The following is a 26,602-nucleotide window of genomic DNA, read 5'->3' as shown; positions in this document are numbered from 1 at the left end:
GACTGAGTAGGCAGAGGAGCTGATAGTTGGCATGGCTTCTCTTGGGCTTTGCCTAATCCATTTCCTTGTCATTTTCTAGGGAGCTCTTGCCCTTTGGGCTGGTGTCTGCATCTAGTATAACCCCTGCCCCTTCCTCCATCGTTTTTCTTCCCCTAACCAATGGATCATGGTTCATTTGCTCCTTCATGACTTAACCAACCTGTTTTAATTCCAATCTCCAAACAGATTTCAACTATGAGTACGTGCAGAGAGAAGCTCTCAGAGTTCCCCTGATATTTCGAGAAAAGGATGGCCTGGGAATTAAGTAAGTTGCTGAAACCAATTGCTTCTTCCCCTGTCTCTTTCCCTAACACAGTTTGTGGCTTGGGATGGATTTCTTCCACCCTTTTCTTTACCTCTCATCACTGAGAAGGATTTTTCTTCATTATTTGGGGATTGTATCTCCTTGTTCAAGGCCTGACAGAGGGGAAAAACTCTTTAAAGATGAGTCTGGATTTTCAGAGAATTTGGATGGAGAGGTCACAGGGTACTTAAACAGCGTGGACTTTTTTCCCCCGACCCACCCCAATTACACACAGTGACTTCCTGAAGAGAATTGTGTCCTCCCCCTGAATCAGGAAACTGAGGCAGGGCCTGAGCTGCAAAGGGATTGGCCAGCTTCTGGGCCCAGAGGCAGGACGCCTACATGCATATTTTCTACTCAGACTTGCACTATGTGGGAAACTGGCCCTTTTCTGTGGAGGGTGTGTTTCCTAGGATGCTAGGCCCTCGTCTCCCCTTTCGGCTTGGGCCCCAGCACCTGCCTCCCGTGGTGTCTTGTCTGTTTTACATTCTCTTCAGAGCTTCCATCCGGAGGCTGGCTGGAAGAACAGGTTTCCACCCCTTGGGCAGGGGTGGGGGAGGAAGCTAAGGGCTTCATCACAGCCTCCCTCCCTCCACAGCATCTACTGCCAGTCATTCCTACCAACAGAAATTAAACCTTTGGCATCACTATTAATTAATAGTGAACCTCATCACAGTCATCATAGCCAGTGTCACCAAATCCCTGGAATTGGTGCGATATTTTTTTTTTCCTCTAAACTTAAAAGGGGTCCCTCCCACCCTCCATACAACTCCTTATGGAGAGTATTTTCTAGAAGAGGAGCCACAGAGAGGGCTACCCACCCTAAAAGAAAGCAAGCGTTTGAATGCCCAACTCTGGCGGCACACTTCAGTCTTCCCCGGACATGTGGCAGGGGGACGGTGGATGTCCATCCTCTTCTCTGTAGCTGTGCTGAGTTCAGGTGTCAGGGAGAGTGAGGGTCTGGTTTGCCGTTGAGGTGAGGAAGCTGCTGACCGGTTTGGGGGGTGACCCTCCCGCTGAGTTATCCCATTTTGGACTCCCAGCATGAGAACCAGGCAACTCTCTTGGAAAAATGGCCTCCCTCTGCCCCCATTGTTGGGTCTAACCCTGTTATTTCTTCTCATCAAATGTCTGTGTTCCTCTTTTTCGAGGATGCCTGACCCTGATTTCACAGTCCGAGATGTCAAACTCCTAGTGGGTAAGTTGCTGTGTGTGTGCGTGGCCCAGAGATGCTGAATTGGGGGGGCGTGGTAGTGGCAGGGGACGAGGCTTATACCACCTGCCTCTTTGGATATTTAACTGCCTCTGCAAAGAAAGTTCCCATGCGAGGAGGCAGGAGCAGGTGTGAGCTGCAACCATCTCATTCTGGAGAACGGGTCAGATTGCAAAGCCGTAAGAAGCTGTTTTAGAGGGTGTTTGCCAGTGCAGTTGTATGAGGCTGATTTGGACCCTAGCCTCCAGCTTCGGTGTCATCAAGGCAATCTTAGCTCTCTCCTTTGCGTTTGTTTGTGGGTTGCTGGGTAAACACTGGGTGCTGTGTGACCCCTAAAAGACTTTCAGAACTTTCAAGGGGAGGGATCATTCTTCCTGCTTCTTCAGGGTTCCAGACAGGTCTAGGGCAGGGCTTGGCGCTGAGCACCTGCAGAGCTCGGCTGGACTCACTGAGTGCCCCGGACTCCTGACCAGGTAGTGGGCTGCCTTTCAGATTTTACAGGAAGTTAGTTGGTCAATACATCCATTCTTTCCAGAAGTGTTTCTCAAGTAGCTCCTACGTGGTAGGCTCATTCACAGCTGTGAGCAGGACAGACAAGATCCCTGCCCTCTTGGTTGGAGTGACAGGCAACAAAGAAATAAATAGTTTAAAAAAAATTTACATCTTTTCAGAGGGTGATAAGGGATACGAAGAAGTAAAGCAGGGTAATGGGGTGGAGCTTGCTGGAGCTGTGTTTTGTTTTAGGTGGGGGGTGGTCAGGGAGGGCCTCTGGGTGGAGGTGATGAGGACGTTTGGACAGAGACCTGACTGATGAGAAGCCAGCTGTGGGAAAGAACATTCCAGATGGAGGAATGAACAAGGGCAAAGGGTGGAAGGAGTGAGGGGGGGAAGTAGTAGGAGAGGTGGGAGAAGTTGCAGGGCCAGGCCCACATAGGACCTTCTAGGCCCTGGTGGGGAATTTGGGTTTAACTGCTTGGGTGATGGGAGGCCACTGGGGAGTTTCAAAGTGTGGTGAGGTGGGTAGCTTTGTGATCTGATTATTTTCTTGGGGGGGGGAATTAAAAATATTTTTTAAATTGAGATAGAATTCATATACCATAAAATTCACCATCTAACCATTTTAAAGTGTGCAATTCAGTGGTTCTTTTTTTCTTTTTGGCCACGTTGCATGGCTTGCAGGACCTTAGTTCCCTGACCAGGGATTGAACCTGGGCCACAGCAGTGAAAGTGCTGAGTCCTAACCACTGGACCGCCAGGGAATTCCCCAGTGGTTCCTAATATATTCACAATGTTGTGCAACCATTACCACGAACTAATTCCAGAACATTTTCATCACCCCCAAAGTGAGCCTTGTACCTCCCAATTCCCCTCTCCTTCCATCCCCTGACAGCCAGTCTGCTTTTTGCCTCTGTGGGTTTGTCTCTTCTGGATTTTCCATAAAAGTGGAATCATAATATGTGGTCCTTTGTGTGTGGCTTCTTTCACTTGGCCTCATGTTTTCGAGGTTCATCTATGTTGTAACAAGTCTCAGTACTTTATTACTTTTTAAGGCCGAACAGTATCCCATTATATGGATAGACCACGTTTTGTTTACTCATTCGTCTGTTGATGTACATTTTAGTTGTTTCTACTTCTTGGGTATTATGAATAATGCTGCTATGACTATTCATGTACAAGTTTTAGTGTGAACATACATATTCACTTCTTTGGGGTATATACGTAGGAAGGGAATTGTTGGGTTATAGGGTAACTACATTTAATCTCCTCTGACAGTTACCAAAGGAGCTGCGCCATTTTAAATTCCCATTAGCAACATACGAGGGTTCTAATTTCTCTACATCTTTACCCACACTTGTTATTGTCTGTCTTGTGTGTGTGTGTGTGTGTGTGTGTGTGTGTGTCTGTCTGTCTGTCTTTTTTTTTTTGTTTTTTTTTTTGCGGTACGCAGGCCTCTCACTGTTGTGGCCTCTCACGTTGCGGAGCACAGGCTCCGGACGTGCAGGCTTAGCGGCCATGGCTCACGGGCCCAGCCACTCCGCGGCATGTGGAATCCTCCCGGACCAGGGCCCGACCCCGTGTCCCCTGCATCGGCAGGCGGACTCCCAACCACTGCGCCACCAGGGAAGCCCTGTCTGTCTTTTTTTAAATTTTATTTTATTTTATTTATTTATTTTTTTCTCTCTTTTTGATGCTAGCCATCCTGGTGGGTGTGAAGTAATGTGATCTGATTTAAGCTCTATAAAAGCTGACTCTTGTGGTTGTATGGAGAATGAAGGCAGCTGACCAGTGGGTGTGCAGAGATCCAGCCTGAATTATTATTATTATTTATAAAATTAATTAATTAATTTTTGGCTGTGTTGGGTCTTTGTTGCTGCCCACGGCTTTCTCTTGTTGCCGCGAGTGGGGGCTACTCTTCGTTGTGGTGCATGGGCTTCTCATTGCAGTGGCTTCTCTTGTTGCGGAGCACGGACTCTAGGCATGCGGGCTTCAGTAGTTGTGGTGCACGGGCTCAGTAGTTGTGGCTCGCGGGCTCTAGCGCGCAGGCTCAGTAGTTGTGGTGCATGGACTCAGTTGCTCCGCGGCATGTGGGATCTTCCCGGACCAGGGCTCGAACCCATGTCCCCTGCATTGGCAGGTGGATTCTTAACCACTGCACCACCAGGGAAGTCCCCAGCCTGAATATTGACCCAGAGATGTGTTAACTCAGAAGGGAGAACCAGGGACTTCCTTGGCGGTCCAGTGATTAAGACTCAGCACTTCCACTGCAACGGGCGCGGGTTCCATCCCTGGTTTGGGGAACTAAGATCCCGCATGACATGTGGCGGAAAAAAAGAAAAAGAAGAAGGAGGACCAGTTGGCTATAAGGAGGTGCTGCTGTTGACAGAAGGATCTCAGTTAACTGGTGAGGGCTTGCTCAGGAGATAGATTTTTTTTTTTTAAGCTGGATTCTAGAAATGCTGAAGGAAGTGGACATCAGAACAGAAGGAGGCAGCCTTCCAGCAGTGAGCAGAAGATGGGGTGATGGACCCCGTAAATCAAATCTTGGCACAGGTGACTCTCTCTGGTGCCTCAACCCACCCCCAGCCTTTGTTGTTGGGACTCAGCTCTGCTACTTGGCTGAGTGATTTGGGGCAAGCTACTCCTCAGCTGCAAAATGGAGCTAAGAGCAGAACCTGCCTCAAAGAAGGATCCTGTAAGAGAATGAATGAATGCTTAGCATTATGGCGGATGACGAAATGGTCCCCATTATTATTCTAATTGCAGAATGTGGATCCGATGAAGTTCTCTTTATGGACAAGGATTAAAGCCAGATTCTCAAATCTGGGGATCAGGGAACATCACAGTCTCAGTAATGTTGCCCTCACGCTTTTGAAGAATTTTCAAGCCCTTTGTAGTTTTGTTATTCTCTGGTTGTATCCAGGCTGCCTCTTTCCTTGAGCCTCATTCTTCTCATTGTGAGAGCGAGAGGATTCAATTAGATGGTCCTGACGTCCTTGCCGGCTCTCAGAAAAGTCTAGGATGGCAAAGAAAGCGGGAATAGTGAGACTTCCCTGGTGGTCCAGTGGTTAAGACTCCTTGCTCCCAGTGCAGGGGGCATGGGTTCAATCCCTGGTCGGGGAACTAACTAAGATCCCGCATGTCGCACAATGCCGCCAAAAAATCCGCCCAAAAAGTGGGAATAGTAGTAATACCTGCAGCCTATGTCTCTTGGCATTTCTGTAATGATCGAACGGATTGGTGAATTTTCGTGCTTTGTAAAGGTATAACACCGTGAGGGATGCCTGTAATGGCAGTTAGCAGCGGGTAGGATTATTCCCACTGAGAGTGCACACAGGCTTCTGGAGAGTGGTGAAGGGGAAGATTTGTCATAGTGACATAAGTGACAAATGTTAACTCAATCTGTCCTAAGCAAAACAGAATTCAGCGGTTTACGTAATAGGTTCAGGATGTGACCTTAGGCATTTCTAGATCCAGGTGTGCCAAGAAGATCTCAAGATCTTGGCTCCTACTTTTCATTTTTGCTTCCCTTTTTTTGGCTTCCTCTTTCTGCTTCATTCTCCGGCAAGTTTCTCTCCACATGGCAGCTAAAATGGGGAACAAAATCCCACACCCAGCCTAGCTGAACCATGTGGACTGAGAGTGGGGAAGGAGTGACTCCCCAGGGTTGCTGGGTGACGTAACCATGTCCCTAACACAAATGGGATTTCTTTTTTGTTTTTCGCCATGCCACATGTCTTGCGGAATCTTAGTTCCCCGACCAGGGATTGAACCCATGCCCTCGGCAGTGAGAGCGTGGAGTCCTAACCACTAGACCACCAGGGAATTCCCACAAATGAAAGTTCTGCTGTGGATGGCAGAGTATGGGGGAGGCTGGACCATCCCTCGTAGTTAGTGGGGGATCTCAGCCTGTCTTCTAGCCTCTTGTCCCCTCCCCAGGCCCTGTATCTTGGGAGGCGACTGTCTGAGAAGCGGGTGGTGCACAGCCAGCTATTAGGGCAGACTCTTCTCTAATCTCCTAAAATTGGGCTTTTTTCTGTCAGCCCTGTTTATCTGCCTGCTGGAAGACCGGCACCTAGCCTCTGTTTTTAGCTCCTCATCTCTAAAGAACCAAAACAAAAAGTGGTGGCACTGTGCGATTAAAATGAAAGCTTTTTTCTTGAAGTCTAATATGCATATAGAAAAGTGCACATATAGTAATCCTGTTGTGAAAATTTGTATAATTTTAACAAATTGAACACACCAGGGTAATTGGAAGCCCAGGGTCAAACCCCCCTTGAATTCCCATCCAGTCACTCCCTCCACTGTTGTCCTGGCTTCTTCTAATAGTGTGGATGAATTTTGCCTGTTTTCATACTTTGTGTTAGTGGAATCATACAGGGTGTCTGTCCTCTTTTGGTTTTGGCGTTTTACCACTCAACCTTGTGTTTACGAGATTCATCCATATTGTTGTGTGCAGTTGTAGATGATTTATTTTCATTGCTATGTAGTTTTCCATTATGTGATTATTTCACAATTGATTTATTCATTCTATTAGTGGGTACTTGGGTAACTGCCAGTTTAAGGTTGTATGCATAGTGCTGCTATGAACATTCTAGGCATGATTGGTGAACAAATGGATGCATTTCTGTTGGGCATATACTTATGAGCAGAATTGCTTGGGTCAGAATTTACATATATGTTCAGTTTTAGTAGATCCTGTCAAGTAATTGTCCAGCGGATTGTTCTGGTTCTGATTGCACCATATCCTTACCCAGAGTTGGTGTGTTCATCATGTTCATTGTAGTCATGCCTCCATGCTGATGGGAGTATAGTTCTATTTCACTGTGTTTCACTTGTCATTTTTCTAATGATTGACGAAATTGACCTCCATTTCATATGTTTATTTGCTATTTGGATATCTTCTTTTTTTTTTTTTTAACGCGGGCCTCTCACTGTCGTGGCCTCTCCCATTGCGGAGCACAGGCTCCGGACGCACAGGCTCAGCGGCCAGGGCTCACGGGCCCAGCCGCTCCGCGGCATGTGGGATCTTCCTGGACCGGGGCATGAACCCGTGTCCCCTGCATCGGCAGGCGGACTCTGAACCACTGCGCCACCAGGGAAGCCCCTGGATATCTTCTTTTATGAAATGTTTGATCAAGTCTTTTCTTCATTATTTTAGAGGTTGTTTCTTATTTAAAAAAAATTTTTTTATTGAAGTATAGTTGATTTACGTTGTGTTAGTTTCATGTGTACAGCAAAGTGATTCAGTTATACCTCTGTGTGTGTGTGTGTGTGTGTGTGTGTGTGTGTATATCAGATTCTTTTCCATTATAGGCTATTATAAGATATTGAGTATAGTTCCCTGTGCTATACAGTGGGTTCTTATTTATTTTATATATAGTACTGTGTATCTATTAATCCCAAATTCCTAATTTATCCCTTCCCCCACATTACCCTTTGATAAGCATAAGATTGTCTTCTATGTCTGTGAGTCTGTTTCTGTTTTGTAAATAAGTTCATTTGTATCATTTTTTTAAGATTCCATGTATAATTGATATAATATAATATTTGTCTTTGACTTACTTCACTTACTATAATAATTTCTAGGTCCATCCATGTTGCTGCAAATGGCATTATTTCATTCTTTTTAATGGCTGAGTAATATTCCGTTGTGTGTGCGTATATATTATATATATATATTACACACACACACACACACACACACACACACACACACACACACCCCACATTTTTATCCATTCATTAGCTGATGGACCCTGAGGTTATTTCCATGTCTTGGCTATTGTAAATAGTGCTCCTGTGAACATTGGGGTACATGTATCTTTTCTAAATAGAGCTTTCTGTCTTTCGGGATATATGCCTAGGAGTGGGATTGCTGGATCATATGGTAACTCTATTTTTAATGTTTGGTTTTCTTTTAAATTAATTTATTTTTTGGCTGTGTTAGGTCTTCGTTGATGCGCGTGGGCTTTCTCTAGTTTCAGCAAGTGGGGCTACTCTTCGTTGCGGTGCACGGGCTTCTCATTCCAGTGACTTCTCTTGTTGCAGAGCATGGGCTCTAGAGCACGTGGGCTTCAGTAGTTGCAGCACGTGGACACAGTAGTTGTGGCTCGTGGGCTCTAGAGCACAGGCTCAGTAGTTGTGGTGCACAGGCTTGTTGCTCCACGGCATGTGGGATCTTCCTGGACCAGGGCTCAAACCCGTGTCCCCTGCATTGGCAGGCGGATTCTTAACCACTGTGCCACCAGGGAAGTCCCTTTTTTTTTTTAAGATTTTTCTCTTTTTTAAAATAAATAAATAAATAAATAAATTGGCTGCATTGGGTCTTTGTTGTGTGCGGGCTTTCTCAATAGTTGCAGGGAGTGGGGGCTACTCTTCATTGTGGTGCACGGGCTTCTCATTGAGGTGGCTTCTTTTGTTCCGGAGCACGGGCTATAGGTATGCAGTCTTCAGTAGCTGTGGCATATGGGCTCAGTAGTCGTGGCTCCCGGGCTCTAGAGCACAGGCTCAGTAGTTGTGGCACATGGGCTTAGTTGCTCCGCGGCATGTGCGGTCCTCCCGGACCAGGGATTGAAACCGTGTCCCCCGCATTGGCAGGTGGATTCTTAACCACTGAGCCACCAGGGAAGTTCCTATTTTTAGTATTTTAAGGAACCTCCATATTGTTCTCCACAGTGACTACACCAATTTACATTCCTACCAATGGTGTAGGAGGGTTCCCTTTTCTGCACACCCTCTCCAGCATTTATTATTTATAGACTTTTCGATTCTGGCCATTCTTTTTTTGCAGTATGCGGGCCTCTCACTGTTGTGGCCTCTCCCGTTGCGGAGCACAGGCTCTGGACGCGTAGGCTCAGCAGCCATGGCTCACGGGCCCAGCCGCTCCGTGGCATGTGGGATCTTCCCAGACCGGGCCACAAACCCGTGCCCCTGGCATTGGCAGGCGGACTCCCAACCACTGCGCCACCAGGGAAGCCCTTCTGCCCATTTTTTGATTGTTTTTCTTTGGTTTGTTTGTTTGTTTGTTTTGATATTGAGTTGTATGAATTGTTTGTATATTTTGGAAATTAAGCCCTTGCTGGTCTCATCGTTTGTGAATATTTTCTCCCAGTCTGCAGGTTGTCTTTTTGTTTTGTTTATGGTAAAGATTGTCTCTTATTGTTTGTAAGGTGTATCAGTTTGCTAGGGCCAAACATAACAAAGTACCACAGAATGGATGACTTAAACAACAGAAAAATTTTTTCTCATAATTCTGGAGCTGGAAGTCCAAGATCAAGGTGTCAGCAGGGTTAAGTTTCTTTGAAGGTCTCTCTCCTTGGCTTATAGACGGCTGTCTTCTTGTGTCTTCCCATGGTGTTCCCTCTGTTTGTATCTGTGTCTAATCTCCTCTTCTTTTTTTTTTTTTTTTTCGGTATGTGGGCCTCTCACTGTTGTGGCCTCTCCCGTTGCGGAGCACAGGCTCCGGACACGCAGGCTCAGCGGCCATGGCTCACACAGGCCCAGCTGCTCTGCGGCATGTGGGATCTTCCTGGACCGGGGCACGAACCCGTGTCCCCTGCATAGGCAGGCGGACTCTCAACCACTGTGCCACCAGGGAAGCCCTAATCTCCTCTTCTTATGAGAACACCAGTCTTACTGGATTAGGGGCCACCCTAAAGACCTCATTTTAATTACCTCTTTAAAGACTTTATCTCCAAATACGGTTACTTACTGAGTTACTGGGGGTTAGAAGTTCAACATATAAATTTGGGGGGCACAATTGTGCCCAATGTTATGGGCACAATTCAGCCCATAACATAAAGGTTCTTTCTGTATTCTGGATGTTAGTACATATTCCAAAATCATCTCCTACTTTTCACACTCTTAAAGATGTCTTTGAACTAACAGACAGTCTTCATTTTAACATAGACCATTTAGCGCTTTCTGGTCCATTAGTTTGTTTTGTGTCTCATAAAATTAAGAAAATTTTGCATACTCTGAGATCACAAAGATATTCATATGTTTTTCTTGAAAAGCTTTGGTGTTTGAACTCTCACATGTACATATGTAGTTCATCTGGAATTGATTTTTGTGCTTGGTATGAGATAGGGGTCAAGATCCTTTCTTTTTCCTATATGGATATCCAGTTGATTAGTACCATTATTGAAGAAACACCCTCTCCCCATGGCACTGCATCAGGTGACTTTGTTGTGAATCAGGTGACTGCATCTGTGTGGGTCTGTTTGATGCTGTAATCTGTGCCCCCCACCCCCAGGATCGCTAGGAGAGTTCATGTAAAAAGACTGGGATATTTTCACATCTATGGGTTGGGAGTTGGGGGGATAGGGAGATTGGGGAAGAGATAATTCTTGCTGTCTCTGAAGGTGCTTTAAACCCTCTGAGAAAACGTATCCATAAAGTACAGTGTCCCCACTCATTGTCTGTTCTTATGTTACTGAGGGTTGGGAGGGCCCATGGCTATGGGGAGACTTGCATATTATCTCTTTACTGTATTTCTGTCTAATGAGGGTACCCAAGCCAACTGATGCTTTCTTTGGCCCCTTTTCTTAAAAAATCTTCATGACAAATCACCTCATTCAGTATTCATTTATTCATCCCATTAGAATAGTAATCACCTATCTTTTACTGTATGTTTACCATATGACCTCATTTTGTCCTCACCAATAATCATAAAGTAAGTGTTATGTTCTGTTTTCCAGATGGGGGATCTGAAGCTCAGAGGGAGCTGCTCACACAGCTAGTGGGCGGTGGAGACAGGATCCAAACCCAGCCCCGGGTGCTTCCAAAGCTCATGCTTTTGCTTTATGACTTCCTACTCTAATCCTAACCCTCCTCCATTCCTTTTTTTTATAAATTATTTATTTATTTTTGGCACTGGGTCTTTGTTGCTGTGCGGGGGCTCTCTCTAGTTGTGGCAAGCGGGGGCTACTCTTCGTTGTGGTGCGCGGGCTTCTCATTGCGGTGGCTTCTCTTGTTGTGGAGCACGGGCTCTAGGCATGCGGGCTTCAGTAGTTGTGACACACGGGCTTAGTTGCTCTGTGGCATGTGGGATCTTCCCGGACCAGAGCTTGAACATGTGTCCCCTGCATTGGCAGGCGGATTCTTAACCACTGCGCCACCAGTCCATTCATTCTTCACTCACAAATTTACCAGGTGTCTGTGTTGTGTCTGGCCCTGCAGGAGGTGCTAAGACTCGTCAGACATGGGCTCTGCCCTTGACTGGTGGTATTTAGGGAGAAGACTAAATTATTACTCCTTAGAAATCAAAGGTAGCTGATTTGTCCCCAGACCTTATTTTTATTTTATTTTTTGGACCCTTTTTTAAAAAAATTTTTATTGGAGTATAGTTGATTTACAAGGTTGTGTTAATTTCAGGTGTACAGCAAAGTGAATCAGTTATATGTATACATATATCCACTCTGTTTTAGATTCTTTTTCTCATATAGGCCATTACAGAGTATTGAGTAGAGTTTCCCTGTGCTATACAGTAGGTCCTTATTAGTTATCTATTTTATATAGAGTAGTGTATATATGCCAATCCCAGTCTCCCAATATATCCTTGCCCCCCCCAGACCTTATTATTATTACTAATATTTATTTTTAGTATTTATTTATTTAGGTTGCTCTGGGTCTTAGTTGCAGCAGGCAGGCTCGATAGTTGTGGCATTCAAACTCTTAGTTGTGGCATGAATGTGGGATCTAGTTCCCTGACCAGGGATCAAACCAGGGACCCCTGCATGGGGAGCTCAGAGTCTTAACCACTGCGCCACCAGGGAAGTTCCTAATCTTTTTTTAAAAATTGAAGTATAGTTGACTTAACAATATTGTATTAGTTTCATGTATATAGCAAAGTGATTCATATATATATATACATTTTCCATTATAGGTTATTACAAGATATTGGATATATACACTACCAAATGTAAAATGGATGGCTAGCGGGAAGCTGCTGCATATCACAGGGAGATCAGCTCCATGCTTTGTGACGACCTAGAGGGGTGGGATAGGGAGGGTGTGAGCGAGGCTCAAGAGGGAGGGAATATGGGGATATATGTATACTTATAGCTGATTCACTTTGTTGTACAGCAGAAACTAATACAGCATTGTAAAGCAATTACACTCCAATGAAGATTAAAAAAAAATAATAAAAAAACACAAAAAGCAAGATATTGGATATATTTCCCTTTGTTATACAGTAAATCTTTTTTGCTTACTATTTTATGTATAGTAGCTTATATCTGTTAATCCCATACTCCTAATTTGTCCCTCCCTCCTTCCTAGACCTTTTAAAGTTGGTTTAAAATCATAGACTTCAAAAAATTTTAGGGAATTCCCTGGAGGTCCAGTGGTTAGGACTCTGCGCTTTCACTGCCAAGGGTGCAGGTTCGATCCCTGGTTGGGGAACTAAGTCCCGCAAGCCGTGTGGTGCTGCCAAAAAAAAAAAAATAATAATAATAAAAAAATTTAAACTTTGGAAGAGTTTTTAGAACTCGCCTAGTCTTGCTTTCCCATTTCACAGGTGAGAAAAACTGAGGCCTGGAGAGAAGTTACTTGTAAGTTGCCCAGACAGTAGATGGCACATCAGATTCAAACATAGGTTTGAATGTCAGCAGTTGGGAAGTGAAGCTTGTAACAGAATCCAAGAGGAAATGTAGACTTGGGTGGGGTTAAAGATGAGTTCAGTTCTAGACACTTTGAATTTGAGCTCAGTAGTGATGTTAAGGTTGGACAGATATGTGGGGGAGGCATCCACCTGACAGGACAGATGGAAATGCTAGGAGGGGAAGGTACATGAGGTCAGGAGAGCTGAGAATCCCAAGGGAGGAGGGTTTCAGAGGGGTTCAGTTATGTTCTCAGGTATGTATTCTCTCTAAGAGAAATACCCGCCTCATTGATTTGTTCTGTTTCCCTTTTCCTAGAAATCTAGTGCTCTGTAATCAAAATCTTGATTTTGATTGTGCTAGGGGCCTAGGGAAACTGTATTTGCTTCTGTCCATTATTTGCCTAATAGGAATCACTCCCCTGTGGGGTAGCTCCTCAGAGTGTAAATAATAGTGTTAACTACTGTTTACTAAGATCTTATTATAAGCTGAGAATCTGTCCTATATTTTTTTGTCCAATCACATAAAACCCTATTTATCACTAGCCCCATTTAAAAAAAATAAATTTATTTATTTATTTACTTTTGGCCACGTTGAGTCTTCGTTGCTGCTCATGGGCTTTTCTCTAGTTGCGGCGAGCAGGGGCTATTCTTCGTTACAGCTGAGGGCTTCTCGTCGCGGTGGCTTCTCTTGCTGCGGAGTGCGGGCTCTAGGCACATGGGCTTCAGTAGTTGCGGCGCATGGGCTTAGTTGCTCCGCAGCATGTGGGATCTTCCCAGACCAGGGATCAAACCCGTGCCCCCTGCATTAGGCAGGTGGATTCTTAACCACTGTGCCACCAGGGAAGTCCTTGTCTTGGGGATAATTTTAAAAGTTGAGGGGGTCAGAAGATATTAGTGCTTAGGGAAAGCCTGCAGACCTTTGCAAGCATCCTCTTATTTCACAAAGAGGAAACTGAGGCCTAGATCTGGGAAGCGATTTGTCTCAAGTTGTGCAGTGACTCAGCCCTGTGTCCTCTCTTTCCTGTACCCTTGCACCTTCAATTTGGGACAGCGTTTTCACTAGGATCCCCACTTTTAAGTTTACAAAGTGCTTCCAATAATTGTGTGAAGCCACTAGGGCGGGTCCTATTATCCCCACTTTGCAGGTGAGGAAACAGAGGCCCAGAGCGGTTCAGGGATGTACCTAAGGCCTCACTCCACTGAAGTAGTGGAGCAGTATTTGAACCATGGCCAGTGCTCTTGATAATAAACTCTGGCTCTATGAGGTGGTTGAGGAGATATTCCCAAGGAGCAGAAAAAAACCAGTCCAGAAGCTTGAAGATGATAGAGAACGTTCCAGAACTATGACGTGGGACACTTGTGTGCAGTCTCTGAAGAGCGGGCTCAGTGGGGGTTTGGAGTCAGTGCCCGTGCATGCTTTATGTTGGCCTTCAAGGTGACTTTCCACAGCCTCCTTCCGGCTCTGAGCCCGTGGCTCTTGGAACTGACTGATGGAGCCTTCAAAGCAAGGGCCATGGGGCCACGGATTAATTTCTGCAGCTGGAATTTGTTGGATGTGTGTGTAGCCTGTGAGCTCAGAGAACCAATGAGGAGGGGAGGGGCTGCTGCTGAGCAGGTGGCCTACTTAGGAACTCCAGGCACCGCTCTGACGTGGAAAATTTCTCCTGTAACCCCTTGACTTCAGGAGCGTGAGTTTCAGCGCTGTGGATCCCTTGCAGGCTCCAAAAGGCACCTTGTCCCTGTCCCCTGCCCTAGGGGTGGCTGCTCCCCAGGACTTGGAGTACCACATTCCCTTCTTAGCACCCATCTGTCCCTTCTGTCCCTTTGGGCCACTTGCCTCCCGCTCGGAGACCCAGCGCTTATGCCCAGCTCCCCTTTGCCACCAGTGGCAGACCGGACTGGAACCTGAGAAGATGGAGGCCCGGTGCTTAATCTCCCAGCTCAGCCTGGAAGGGACTGGCAGGCCTCAAGCGTCCCCAGTGACCCCTTGGGCGAGCGTCTCCATCTCTTCCCTCTTCCTTCCTTCTCCTCTGCCCAGTTCATATTTAAGGGATATGATCTGAGTGTTTAAGAACTAGACTACACAACATTGTAAAGCAACTATACGCCAATAAAAAGTACCTAGAAGAAAAACTAGGCTAAAAATCAGTGTGTTGGCCCTGGAAGAGGACCTAAAAATGACCTAACCCAGTGGTTTTCAAAGGGAAATCTCAGGAATCCAGTTCTGAATTCCTACCCCATTCCCACTTCAGCCTGAGCTGCTTGTTTTTATTTATGTATTTGGCTCTCATCAAAGCTTCTGTTTGAAGGAAGAGATCTGCGGCAATGAAAAAAAAATTATAAAGGCCGACTTCTTCCTGCCTTTTCATGTGAGGCAGCTGAGGCCTAGAGCAGGGGCAGTCAGGGTTGCTGGGACTAGGGCTCAGTCCAGGGCTCTTGGCGCTGTCCCAGGGCCCTTGAGGCTCCCACTGCTCATTCTGGGGTCTCCTGTGAGCCATCACTGATGGAGAAACAAGCCAGGCACCTGTGCCTCCAGCCTGGCTCTTCAAGTGAGCATAACGAGCCTGGTTGGGGCTGTGGCTTCAGAGCTGAAATTGGTCTCTCTGAGAAGTCCACATGGGGGAGAAAGAGCTCCCTTTCACTTTCTGTCTGATTGGGACCCTCTTCACTTTGTTTTTTGTTTTGTTTTTCTTGTGGTATGTGGGCCTCCCATTGCTGTGGCCTCTCCCGCCGCGGAACACAGGCTCCGGACGCGCAGGCCCAGCGGCCATGGCTCACGGGCCCAGCCGCTCCGCAGCATGTGGGATCTTCCCGGCCCGGGGCACGAACCCGTGTCCCCTGCATCGGCAGGCGGACTCTCAACCACTGCGCCACCAGGGAAGCCCCCCTCTTCACTTCGTATTCAGAGCCACATGGATATTTCCATACCTGCTTAGTAGCTGGTGGGTAAATGTGTCGCAGACCCTACCATGTGCCAGACATGGTGTTAGCCTCTCTTACATTGAAGGGCCCGTTTTACAACTAAAGACCGTCCAAGTCTAGAAAGGGTAAGTGAGTCCCTGAAGCCATAGAGCTAGTAACAGCTGGAACTTATAAAATACTTCTGATTGGAGAGGATTTTGAAAAGTAACAAGAGTAGACAGACGGGGTGGAGTGGTGGTGGTGGGATGAATTGGGAGATTGGGATTGACATGTATACACTCATATGTATAAAGTAGATAACTAAGAGAAAAAAATTCTATTAGATCACAAAATCTAAAAAAAAAAAGGATAGACAAAGTATAATGAACTTCTGTGTACCCATCATTCAGCCCCAATACCCATGAATCTGTGGTCTTGCCCCTTCCGTCCCCCCATCCACTTCCTCTTTTTGTGCAATATTTGAAGCATATTGAGACATCATGCCATTTCATCCCAAAAGTTTTCAGTATATAGTTCTAAATGTATATAGTATAGTTGATTTACAAGAGCAGGGGTTTTTAAAAACGTAATCACAATAGCATTATCATACCTAGCCTTTTTTTTTTTTTTTCCTCAAAAAGCTTCATTGTTCCCATTTGGCCCAAGGCTTGGGAGAGGGCTCCAAGGTGGTTAGAAAGCTGCCCAGTGGCTGCATTGAGAGGCTTCAGGCAGAAGCCCTGACACCAGAGGGTCTCTTCAAAGGCTGCTTCAAAGTCTCCTAGTCCTGCTTGAGGGTGAGCGTGTCAAAGAGATCCTGGCCCAGCCCAGCCTGGGGACCAGCCAGCCTGCGGAGGTCAGTCAGGTGGTCACCCATCTTCCTGATGAGTTTCACCTCCTCACTTAGGGAGTGGCTCCGGGGAGTCACAGAGGTGGGGGGCTGCATGGCCAGAACCCAGGGCATACAAATCCAGAAGGGCCTAGTTCAGGTTCTCCATGAGAATGGTGGCTTCCGTAGCGTCCTGGGTTTTACCCCACTCATCTTGGGGTGGCTTCTGCACGCTGGTTTTGCGTTTTCAAGAGGTGCTTGGTGCCCTCGTGCTTTTCCTCTGCCAATTCGTGGAAAAAGTGGCCCACGCCCTCCAGAGTCACCCCCTGGCACATCGTCACCGTTGAAATAGAAGCCCAGAGAGAGGTAGGTGTAGGAGGCCCTCAGATGCATGTTTACCAGGCGGTTGATGGCAGCCTCCACTGCGGTGGAATATTTCTGACGCATCTGGGAGCTCACAGTTGATCGGTAATAAGGAGCTAAGCGCAAAAAATGATGTTGGCTGGTCCTGGAGGCCCCTGATGCCTGAGTGGTTCGTTCTGAAGGTTACCACTGGAAAAATGGCTGGAGGGTGGTTGGAGGCTGGGGAAATGGGCGTCCCTGGGTCTTTTCCTTCCAAACATTGTTGAAGCAAGAGACGGATGCTCAGGACCATGGAGTGCACTGTCACACCTAGTCTTTTAAAAACTAGGAACCTTAAAAACTAAGGAATTTAAAAAATTCCTTAAAATGAGTAAATATCCATATACATTGTTCAAATTTCCAGTTGTTTCATATATAGCATAAATGTTACTTTCTTTTTTAAAAATATTTATTTATTTATTTAGGCTGCACCAGGTTTTTAGTTGTGGCATGTGGACTTCTTAGTTGCATGCATGCGGTCTAGTTCCCCGACCAGGGATCCAGCCTGGGCCCCCTGCATTGGGAGTGCGGAGTCTTACTCACTGGACCACCAGGGAAGTCCCTACTTTGTTTTTAAAGTGGTCTTTATTTATTTATGGCTGCATTGGGTCTTCGTTGCTGCGCGCGGGCTTTTTCAGTTGCGGTGCGCGTGGGCTACTCTTGGTTGCGGTGCGCGGGCTTCTCACTGCGGTGGCTTCTCTTGTTGCGGAGCACGGGCTCTAGGCGCGCAGGCTTCAGTAGTTGTGGCTCATGGGCTCTAGAGCGCAGGCTCAGTAGTTGTGGCGCATGGGCTTAGTTGCTCCGCGGCATGTGGGATCTTCCTGGACCAGGGATCCAACCTATGTCCCCTGCGTTGGCAGGCGGATTCTTAACCACTCTGCCTCCAGGGATATCCCCCTACTTTTTTTTTTTTTAACAGTTGTATGAGTCAGAGTGTAAATAAGGGTCTTGCATTGTGATTGGTTGAGGTGCCTTTTCAGTCTCTTATTAATAATCTCTGGGCTCTCCCTCTATCTCCCATTGGATTGTTTGACCTGTAGAATTTTTCATTGCCTGGATTTTGCCTTGGAGTAGCTTAACATGCTCTTCCATTCTCTGTTGTTTCTGTAAATTGGTAGTTGGATATAGATGCTTGATCAGATTCAGTCTGTCTCTCTCACTCATTCATTCATTAGTTCATTCATTTTATTCTGACTGCCTCATAGATCCATCAGGAGGCACATGTTAGGTTCTCTCTCTCCCTCTCTCTCTCTCTCTCTCTGTTGTTAGCAGTCATTGATGTCTATTTCCATTATTTTATCAGGGGCTGCAAAGTGGTGATGGTCTAATTAATTCTGTCATTCCTCCCCCCGCCCACCCCCATTTTTTGGGGGGGGGCCATGCCATGCTGCATGCAGGAATCTTAGTTCCCCAGTCAGGGATCTGATTAAACTTGTGCTTCCTGCAGTGGAAGCACAGAGTAACCTTTTTTAAAAAAATATTTATTTATTTATTTATTTGGCTACTCTGGGTCTTAATTGCGGCACGCGGGATATTTAGTTGCGGCATGCAGGCTCTTAGTTGCCGCATGCAGGATCTAGTTCCCTGACTAGGGATCGAACCTGGGGCCCCTGTATTGGGAACGTGGAATCTTAACCACTGGACCGCCAGGGAAGTCCCTCCTTTGCCATTTATTGGCTGGAATATATTTATGGAGAGAAACTTTTCCTCAACTGCTGTTTGCTTCAGAGCTGGCCTTTATCTCAGATTCGTCAGACTCCTAAGCCAACGGTCACTTCAATCCGTATTGTTCTGCTTCCCTAGGAAGTGTGCTAATGTTCCTGCATTTCTCATCCTCACCTGTGGGCTGGAACCCAGTGGGGTTGAATCGGGTTACTGGTGCACTTGCGTTTCCCTGGAGGTTTATGGAGCCCAGGCACCCAGAAGAACCGACTTCCCTTCCTCCTCCCTCTATTCCCACTCCAACTCCTCCCACCAGCTGAGGCTTCCAGGACACCTGGGGAGCCGGATGGAGCTCCCTGCACACAGAGGAAGCTATTCTTAGAAGTGCTCCAGATACAGCCCCTCGGCCTCTCCCACCCCCAGGCCTCTGCCCTCCTGTCCTGCTCAGCCCCAGCTGCTCCTCACGGCTCTAACCACTCCAAGTCCTGACTTCCCTTTTTGGCTGAGGGTGGGGCAGGCCGAGGTGGGTCAACTGGGGACCTGTACCTGGCTAGGAGCAGAGTGGGGCGAGGGTGCACAGGGAGCCCTGGGGATTGTGTTGGGGAGAGGGGGTCTGGAAACCTTGTTAGTGCTCAAAAAAGTAAAAAACAGGCCTTTTCTACCCACATCCTTCTTCTGTTCAGGAGAAGAATTGCGTTAAAAAAAAATTTATTGAGGTGAAATTTACATAACATAAAATTAATCATTTTCCCGTTTTCTTTTTTTAAAAAAAATATTTATTTATTTTGGCTGCGCCAGGTCTTAGTTGCAGCATGTGGGATCTTCGTTGCGGCCTGCGGGATCTTTAGATGTGGGCATGTGGGATCTTTTAGTTGCGGCATGCAGACTCTTGGTTGCAGCACGTGGGTTCTTTTAGTTGCAGCATGCAGACTCTTAGTTGCGGCATGCAGGATCTAGTTCCCTGATCAAACCCGGGCCCCCTGCGTTGGGAGCGCAGAGTCTTACCCACTGGACCACCAAGGAAGTCCCAAAATTAATCATTTTAAAATGTACAGTTCAGTGGCATTTAATACATTCACAGTGTTATGCAACCATACCGTCTGCTGGTTCTAAAACATTTTCAACACCCCGAAAGGAGATTCACACCCCTTAGCAGTCACTCCCATTCCCTCACTCCCAGCCCCTGGCAACCACTCACTTACTTTCTGTCTCTGTGGATTTGCCTATTCTGGACATTTCATGTGAATGACATCATGCAACATGTGACCATTTGTGTCTGGCTTCTTTCCCTTAGCATCATGTTTTTGAGGTTTATCCATGTGGTAGCATGTATCGCTACGACGGATCTTCCTCGACTTATGATGGGATTACATCCCAATAAACCCATTGTAAATTGTAAGTTGAAAATGCACGTAATACACCTAAGCTACCAAACTTCATAGCCTCACCTCGCCTACCCTAAATGTGCACTTACATTAGCCTACAGTTGGACAAAATGATCTAACACAAAGACTATTTTATAATAAAGTGTTGAAAAGCTCATGCAATGTATTGAATACTGTACTGAAAATTAAAAAACAAAATGGCTGTAAGTGTTTCGGTTGTTTGTGATTGTGGTTGACTGGGAGCTGCGGCTCCTTGCAGCTGCTCAGCATCACAAGAGAAGATCATATCACTAGCCCGGGAAAAGATCGAAATTCAGTATTCCAAGTACAGTTCTATTGCATGTGTATCGTTTTTGCACCATCTTAAAGTCAGAAAACCTAGGTTGAACCATGGTAAGTCGGGGGCCATCTGTACTCTCCTTTTTATGGCTGAATAATTTATATTTTTTATTAGGTATGTTTTAAGTGGATAGGAGACTTTTGAAAGAAAGAAATATTTTTTAGAAAAACCAACTTTGTTGGTCGTTTAGTGCCTAGTGTTTTTGTTTAATAACAGCTTTACTGAGTTATAATCCACATACTATACAATTCATCCATTTAAAGTGTACAATTCAATGGTTTTTCATTTGTTCACAGAGTTTGTGCAGTCATTGCCACAGTCAATTTTAGAACATTTTCATCGCCCCTCATAACCCGCCCCCCATCCCCCCCATTAGCCATCCTGATTATGTTTTAGGATGGTAAGTGGTCAGTCCTTTTGGACTGAGTGGCAGAGATTTAACTGGCTCTGATTTCCCACCACGTCACTTTCTCCACCTGTAATTATAAATGAAATTGGCCAGTTAGGTAACACTTCCTACTTGCAGGCACTTCTCAAGAATGTTTCATGTACATTATCTCATTTAAGTCACAGGACAACCCCATAGGTTGGCTGCCATTTTTGTCCCATGTTACAGATGGGGGGAAACTGAGAGATGCTAAGAGGTCTGAGGTCCAGCTGGGGTTCAAACCCACAAAGTCTTAGCCTAACCACTGTATTGTACTGATGGGGCAGCTGAGCTCCAGGCCTTTAATGCCGACTTGCACCAGCCTCTAGGGCTGTGATTCCCATCACCTACCTGCTCAGCAAATCCCCTTCCTCAGGGGGCTTTGCAGATGGGACCCTGAGCAAGGTGAGGGAGGAGAGGCAGGAGGAGAGGCAGGGGAGAGGTGGAAGGCTGGAGGCCAACCAGAAAGTGGAGGGAGCTTGGGGGCCTGTTCTCTTCCCCTCCCCCACTAACATAGCAGGTTCTCTGACAGGTGGGCTTTCCAGAACAGCTGAGCAGAGCCCGCCTGTTCCAGGAGCCCTGGTAAGGAAGGAGCCGGCACTGCCCAGAGCATGACCAGAATTTCCAGCAAAGTTCAGGGATGCCCCCTGGTGGATTTGCACTCCTGACTCAAAAACAAAGCGGTTCTCCAAGGCTTCCCTGGATCTGTGGGGCGACGAGCCAGCCACTGAAGGCGGGGATCATTTTTCAACCTTAGCCTGTGATCAAGATTCAGTATTGCAGAGGGCAGAGGTGGGGGTCGGGGGTTAAGAATTAAGAACCTGGGTTCTAGCATAAGATGGAATTGGCTTCAAATCCCAGCTCTGCAGCTCAGTAACAGCATTTTGGGGCAAGTTAGTTGTGGTGGAGGGAAGCAGATGGACTGGGGAGGGATTCGTTTTAAGATTGGAGAGTGACTTGGTGAGGAAAACTGATAGGACCAGGTAACTGAGCAGACAGGGTGTAGGGTGAGGCATATGGGGGATGCTAGGGCGGGGCAGGTTTAGTTTTACGGGGCCTCCCAAGTAGGATCTGCACCCCCAGCTGGCTGGAGCCACCAGCCTGTGGATTCTGCCCCCAGGTAGCCGGCGGCTGGTGGATGTGATGGACGTGAACACCCAGAAAGGCACGGAGATGAGCATGTCCCAGTTTGTGCGGTACTATGAGACGCCCGAGGCCCAGCGGGACAAGCTGTACAACGTCATCAGCCTTGAGTTCAGCCACACCAAGCTGGAGCACTTGGTCAAGCGTCCCACCGTGGTAGGCGCCCCCCCCCCCCCCCGCCCCGGCTGTGGTCCCCTCCCCGGCCAGCACTTGGTGAAGCATCCCACCGTGGTAGGCGGCCCCCCCCCTCGGCTGCGGTCCCCTCCCCGGCCACCTTCCGCCTCCTCGGGCCACCTTCCGCCGCCTCGTCTTGCGCGAGCGCTGGCCCAGGGGGAGGGCGGGAGGCGTTTGGAAGCGGGAGGAGGGTTGAGGTGTGGTGATGGGGTCCAGCTTAAGGGCACTCGGAGCCAGGAAGCGCTGACGGTGGCCTGGCTGGATTTCAGGTAGACCTGGTGGACTGGGTGGATAACATGTGGCCCCAGCACTTGAAGGAGAAGCAGACGGAAGCCACGAATGCCATTGCAGAGATGAAGTACCCGAAAGTGAAGAAGTAAGACTGCCTGGCTGGTGGCGGGACCTGGGAGGGGGTGGCTTTCAGCCTTGTGGGGGGCGGGGGCTGGAAGTGAGCCTGGGCTGAGAGCACGGCCCTGCGGGGTCGCTGCTGGGACGTGAGGGCTGGGGGTCCTTGGTGTGGGCAGGTTGGCATCTTGCTTCCCTGGAATGCAGGGGCTCTGCATTCTGCTCCGGGTCTGGATTCTCCATCCAGATAGTTCTTTGGCCTCCCTGCCAGCTCTCCCTGGGGGGATGTGATCTGAAGAGGAGGAAGAGTAATGGGAACCATCTCTGTGTGCATCTGTGTGTGCGTGTGTGTGTGTGCACGTGCGTGTGTGTATGTGTACTTGTCAAACATTCGTTTTCTCCCTCCAAGTGACAGCATGTCCTGGGAGTGGATTTTTAGGGGTCCGCCACGGACCCTTTACTTTTGACAAGGGCTGGGTAGGGGTCTGGTATTTTTTGCTTCCCGCTGTTGAGACCTGGGACCTCTGATTGAGAAGAACCTTTCCTGATAAAAGCCAGGGGCCACTTCCTCACCAGACATTCCTTAGAGAGACGGTGCCCTCTAAGCGGGAGGTTGGTGGTGGGCTGGGAATGTGGCCACATCTAATTGCAGGGACATCACTACATGTGGTGTGACCAGCAAGTCCTGAGACTGATTATTTAACATGGGCAGAGGTAGCTACGAGCACCTTCCATGTTCTAGGACTTGCGTGGCGGACCCTTGGGATGAGAAAGTCACCTTGGGGCCCGTACCATCTCAGGCCCTCTGTGTTTCCATCTTCAAAATGAGAAGGAGATGCTGGTGGTCCAGGCAGAACTATTGCTTTGGGCTTCCTAGAAGAGTTGGCTCTGGTGACTCCAAATCCATTAGTACCTCTCTGCTCAGCCCCACTGCCAGGAGTGACCCCAGGAGCTCAAAGACTGTGAACTTTTCATTCACTCAGCCCTTCATTTAGTGCATATTGAATGCAAACTCTGTGCCAGGCTTTGTAAGGGAGGCCAGCATGCTGGCCCTGGGCTTCTCAAGGTTTTGCTTTCAAACTCTCTCTCTCTTTAATTACCTCTCAGACATTTTTTTCTACCCTCAAAGCTGAAGCTCCTTACACCCCTTGGATCTGGGCTGCCTCAAAGGGAAAGATTGGGCTCAAGGAGGGGTTGGTAGGAGGGTTTTCAATTCTGTTTTGTTCCGATCCGATCACATCAAAACTTATGGAGCCCTTGGAACAGGGAAGTAAAAGATGAACAGGACTAAAAGCCCCTACCTTCTGGAGAATGTGCCATTAACATGAGGGTAAGGTGCAGCTCTCATCCTAGGCAGAGGGAAACAGGTTCCCAGAAGGCAAATGGGGAGAGAAGGAATCCTTTTGGGCTGCTGGCATCAGGAAATCATCTTGGAGAGGATATTGACCTGGGCTTTAAAGGACAGAGGAGATGGGACGGGAGTTGGGGAGGGATGGCAGTAGGCAAGTGCCAAGGTCCTCGATGGAATCACGGAGGCAGAGCTTGAGGAAAGAGTGTGAGATTCAGATTAATGAGAGGCAGATCCTGACCCTCGTTGATTGAGTGATTGATTGATTCAGCCTATAAACTGAACACCTGATTGGTGTTGGGCACCGGGAATAGAGCAGGGAGAAAACCAGATGAGCTCCCTGCCCTCATGGAGCTTACAGTCTATTCAGGAGACATGTTAATCCAACAGTCAGAGAAACAAATGGAAATTTGCAGCTGTGATGAGGCCACAAGGCAGAGACCCTCGGTGCTATGGGAGCGTGTACCAGGGGATTCACTGGGTTAGGGAGGGCAGGGCAGGCCACCCTGAGCTGCAGTCTAAAGGGAAGAAGAGCTACTTAAGTGAAGAGGCCTGGGAAGAGCTTTTCTGGCTGTGTGCAGAGAGCCTGGAATGGTGGGGAGGGCTGGGGACAGGACGGGGCTGAAGGACTTGCCAAAGAAAGGCCAGTGGGGCTGGAGCAGATCAAGGGAAGGTCAATGGTGCAGGATGCGGGGTGGGTCAGGCTGACAGGGCCTGACAGTGTCATAGTGAGATGTCTGTATTTCTCCTAAGAGCAGTCGGAAACCTCTGAGATTTTAAGCAGAGAGAGGTATGTGTTCAGATTTGTATTCTGCAAATTCTGCAGCTGCCGTGTGGATTGAAGGAGGTGGGGGCAGACTGGTATGAGGAACCACTGCATCATCTAGATGAGGGTTAGAGGAGAGCACAGGACAAACAGGGCATGTATTTAGGAAGGTAAAATAGACAGCCTTGGGTGACAGATTTCAATTAATATCTACTTTGTCTCTCTGAGATATTCAGTATTCTACACTTTATTGAAAGATTCCTTTAAATAGTAAGTTCTGTTAATACGTTGAGAATTCTATCTAATTACCAGAAAAAGGCTCACACACAATTTTCTAGAACCACATGTCTTGGACATATTGGTTGGACTATGTGGCAAATAGATTTACAAACCCTGTCAGTGGCCGTGGGAACTTGTTATAGGATTTGAACCTTGTTAGGAAGGAAATTGTCACCTTGGAAGTGGTCCACTTTGTTCGGCTGAAAAGGATGCTGATTTCAGTTAATAAGCAAGGTAAAAATCCCATGATGATGAAGTCCTCTGGGATCATAGAATGGTTCTTTGGAATTTAATTAAAACGACACTTTCTAGAAATCACAGAGCCTCCATGCTGGAGGTGCCTGGAGAGTGGAGACAGCTGAAGGGCCACCTGAACTGAAGGTTTGCAGGGGGGACGAGAGGAGGGTTACAAACCCATGACTGACTTCTCCCTGGTTCCAGGATTTATGTCGTTTGATCATGGTGAGGGGGTTAGGAATTTTAATGGGTTTTGGTTCAGTTATTTAAGACAAGGGGTGGAGACAGTTGTCGAAGGGGTAGTTGCAACTTTGTGGGAGACAAAGATTTCTAAAGAGTATACTAGTGTGGGAATTCCCGGGCTGTCCAGTGGTTAGGGCTTGGTGCTTTCACTGCTGTGGCCCAGGTTCGATCCCTGGTTGGGGAACTGAGATCCCACAAGCCACATGGCGTGGCCGAAAAAAAAAAAAAAAACAAGAAAAAGAAAGAGAGTATACTAGTTACCTCTTGCTGCATTTACTTTGTATTTTGTGCAAGACACTCTTCTAAGTCGTTGGTAGAATACAGTGAATAAACAAAGTCCCTCTTCTCATGGAGCTTGTATTCTGGCTGGGAGAAGAGACAGGCCAGCAAACAAGTGAATAATATAATTTAGGAGGTGATAAGTGTCATGAAGAAGCAGGATAAAGGGAAAAGATGATGACAGGGTAGGCTGAATATCAGCTGTGCCAATGCATTTCTGCCACGGCCTCCCCCCAACCCTGCCCCTAATTGCTGCCCCACAGAAGTGTTTTGGCTGTACAGAATTATTTGTCTTGGAAAATTCCATAATCGTACAAACAGTGACAATGATTTGGAAGTACCCCTGTATTAGTTGTTTACTGCTGCATAACAGATTACCCTAAAACTTCACAACTTAAACAAATTTATGTCTTAGCATCAGCTCACAGCTTCTGTAGGGCAGGAATCTGGGTGTGGCTTAGCTGGGTGATTCTGGCTCAGAGTCCTGAATGAGCTTGTGTCAGAACTTAGACCTGGGGAGTTCCCTGGCTGTCCAGTGGTTAAGACTGTGCTTTCACTGCTGAGGGCCCAGGTTCAATCCCTGGTCGGGAAACTAAGATCTCACAAGCTGTGCGGCACGACAAAACAAAACAAAACCCAAAACTTAGGCCTGGGCCTCAGTTCTTCACTATGTAGGCCTCTTCATAGGGCTGCTTGAGTGTCCTCATGACATGGCAGCTTCCTGCCCTCCGCCAGAAATGGTTTGAGAGAGAGCAAGGAGGAAGCCACAGTGCCTTTTATAACCTAATTTTGGAAGTCACATACTGTTTACTTCTGCCATATTATAGTAGTTAAAAGCAAGTCACGAAGTCTAGCCCACACTCAAGGGAGGGAAATTTGGCCCTGTCTCTGGAAGGGGTGGGGAGCTCTCAAAGACTTTGTGGACAGGTTTTAAAACCTCTGCAATCTCCTGGGTCTATGACATGGGCACACCTTTTTCACTTAGGACTGTTGGGTATTTTAACACATTCCAGAAAGAAATTAGTGAGTCTTTTCTGTTCTCACCTGCTCCTGTAGCCCACTGGGCTTGCAGAAATGAGGTTTGCTGGTGTATTAGAGATATACAGTGGACTGAAAGAGCTCAAAAGCCCAGCCAAAAGGGGATCCCATGTAAAGCCTACATTTGGCCCCCCAAAATTGAAAATT

General features: G+C 47.3%; 1 protein-coding gene and 1 non-coding gene across 7 annotated transcripts in view; one reads left to right on the top strand and one right to left on the bottom strand.

Annotated features, from left to right (window-relative positions):
- KDM2B (lysine demethylase 2B) overlaps window positions 1-26,602 on the top strand; it is a 122,283-nt gene that overhangs the window by 4,232 nt on the left and 91,449 nt on the right. For all 6 annotated transcript variants that reach the window (XM_060311181.1, XM_060311178.1, XM_060311182.1 and 3 more), the window contains exons 3-6: window positions 226-304; window positions 1,495-1,541; window positions 21,724-21,902; window positions 22,190-22,296. In XM_060311181.1, the coding sequence (XP_060167164.1) occupies window positions 226-304; window positions 1,495-1,541; window positions 21,724-21,902; window positions 22,190-22,296 (412 nt within the window). The remainder of the gene's footprint in view (window positions 1-225; window positions 305-1,494; window positions 1,542-21,723; window positions 21,903-22,189; window positions 22,297-26,602) is intronic.
- Window positions 2,744-2,815, bottom strand: TRNAE-UUC (transfer RNA glutamic acid (anticodon UUC)). The gene has a single exon. It is a non-coding gene; the product is annotated as a tRNA-Glu (tRNA).

The sequence above is a fragment of the Globicephala melas genome, chromosome 13, assembly GCF_963455315.2.
Source record: "Globicephala melas chromosome 13, mGloMel1.2, whole genome shotgun sequence".
NCBI lineage: Eukaryota > Metazoa > Chordata > Mammalia > Artiodactyla > Delphinidae > Globicephala > Globicephala melas.
Note: the sequence above shows the minus strand (reverse complement) of the source record. Positions and strands in the feature narration are given on the sequence as shown.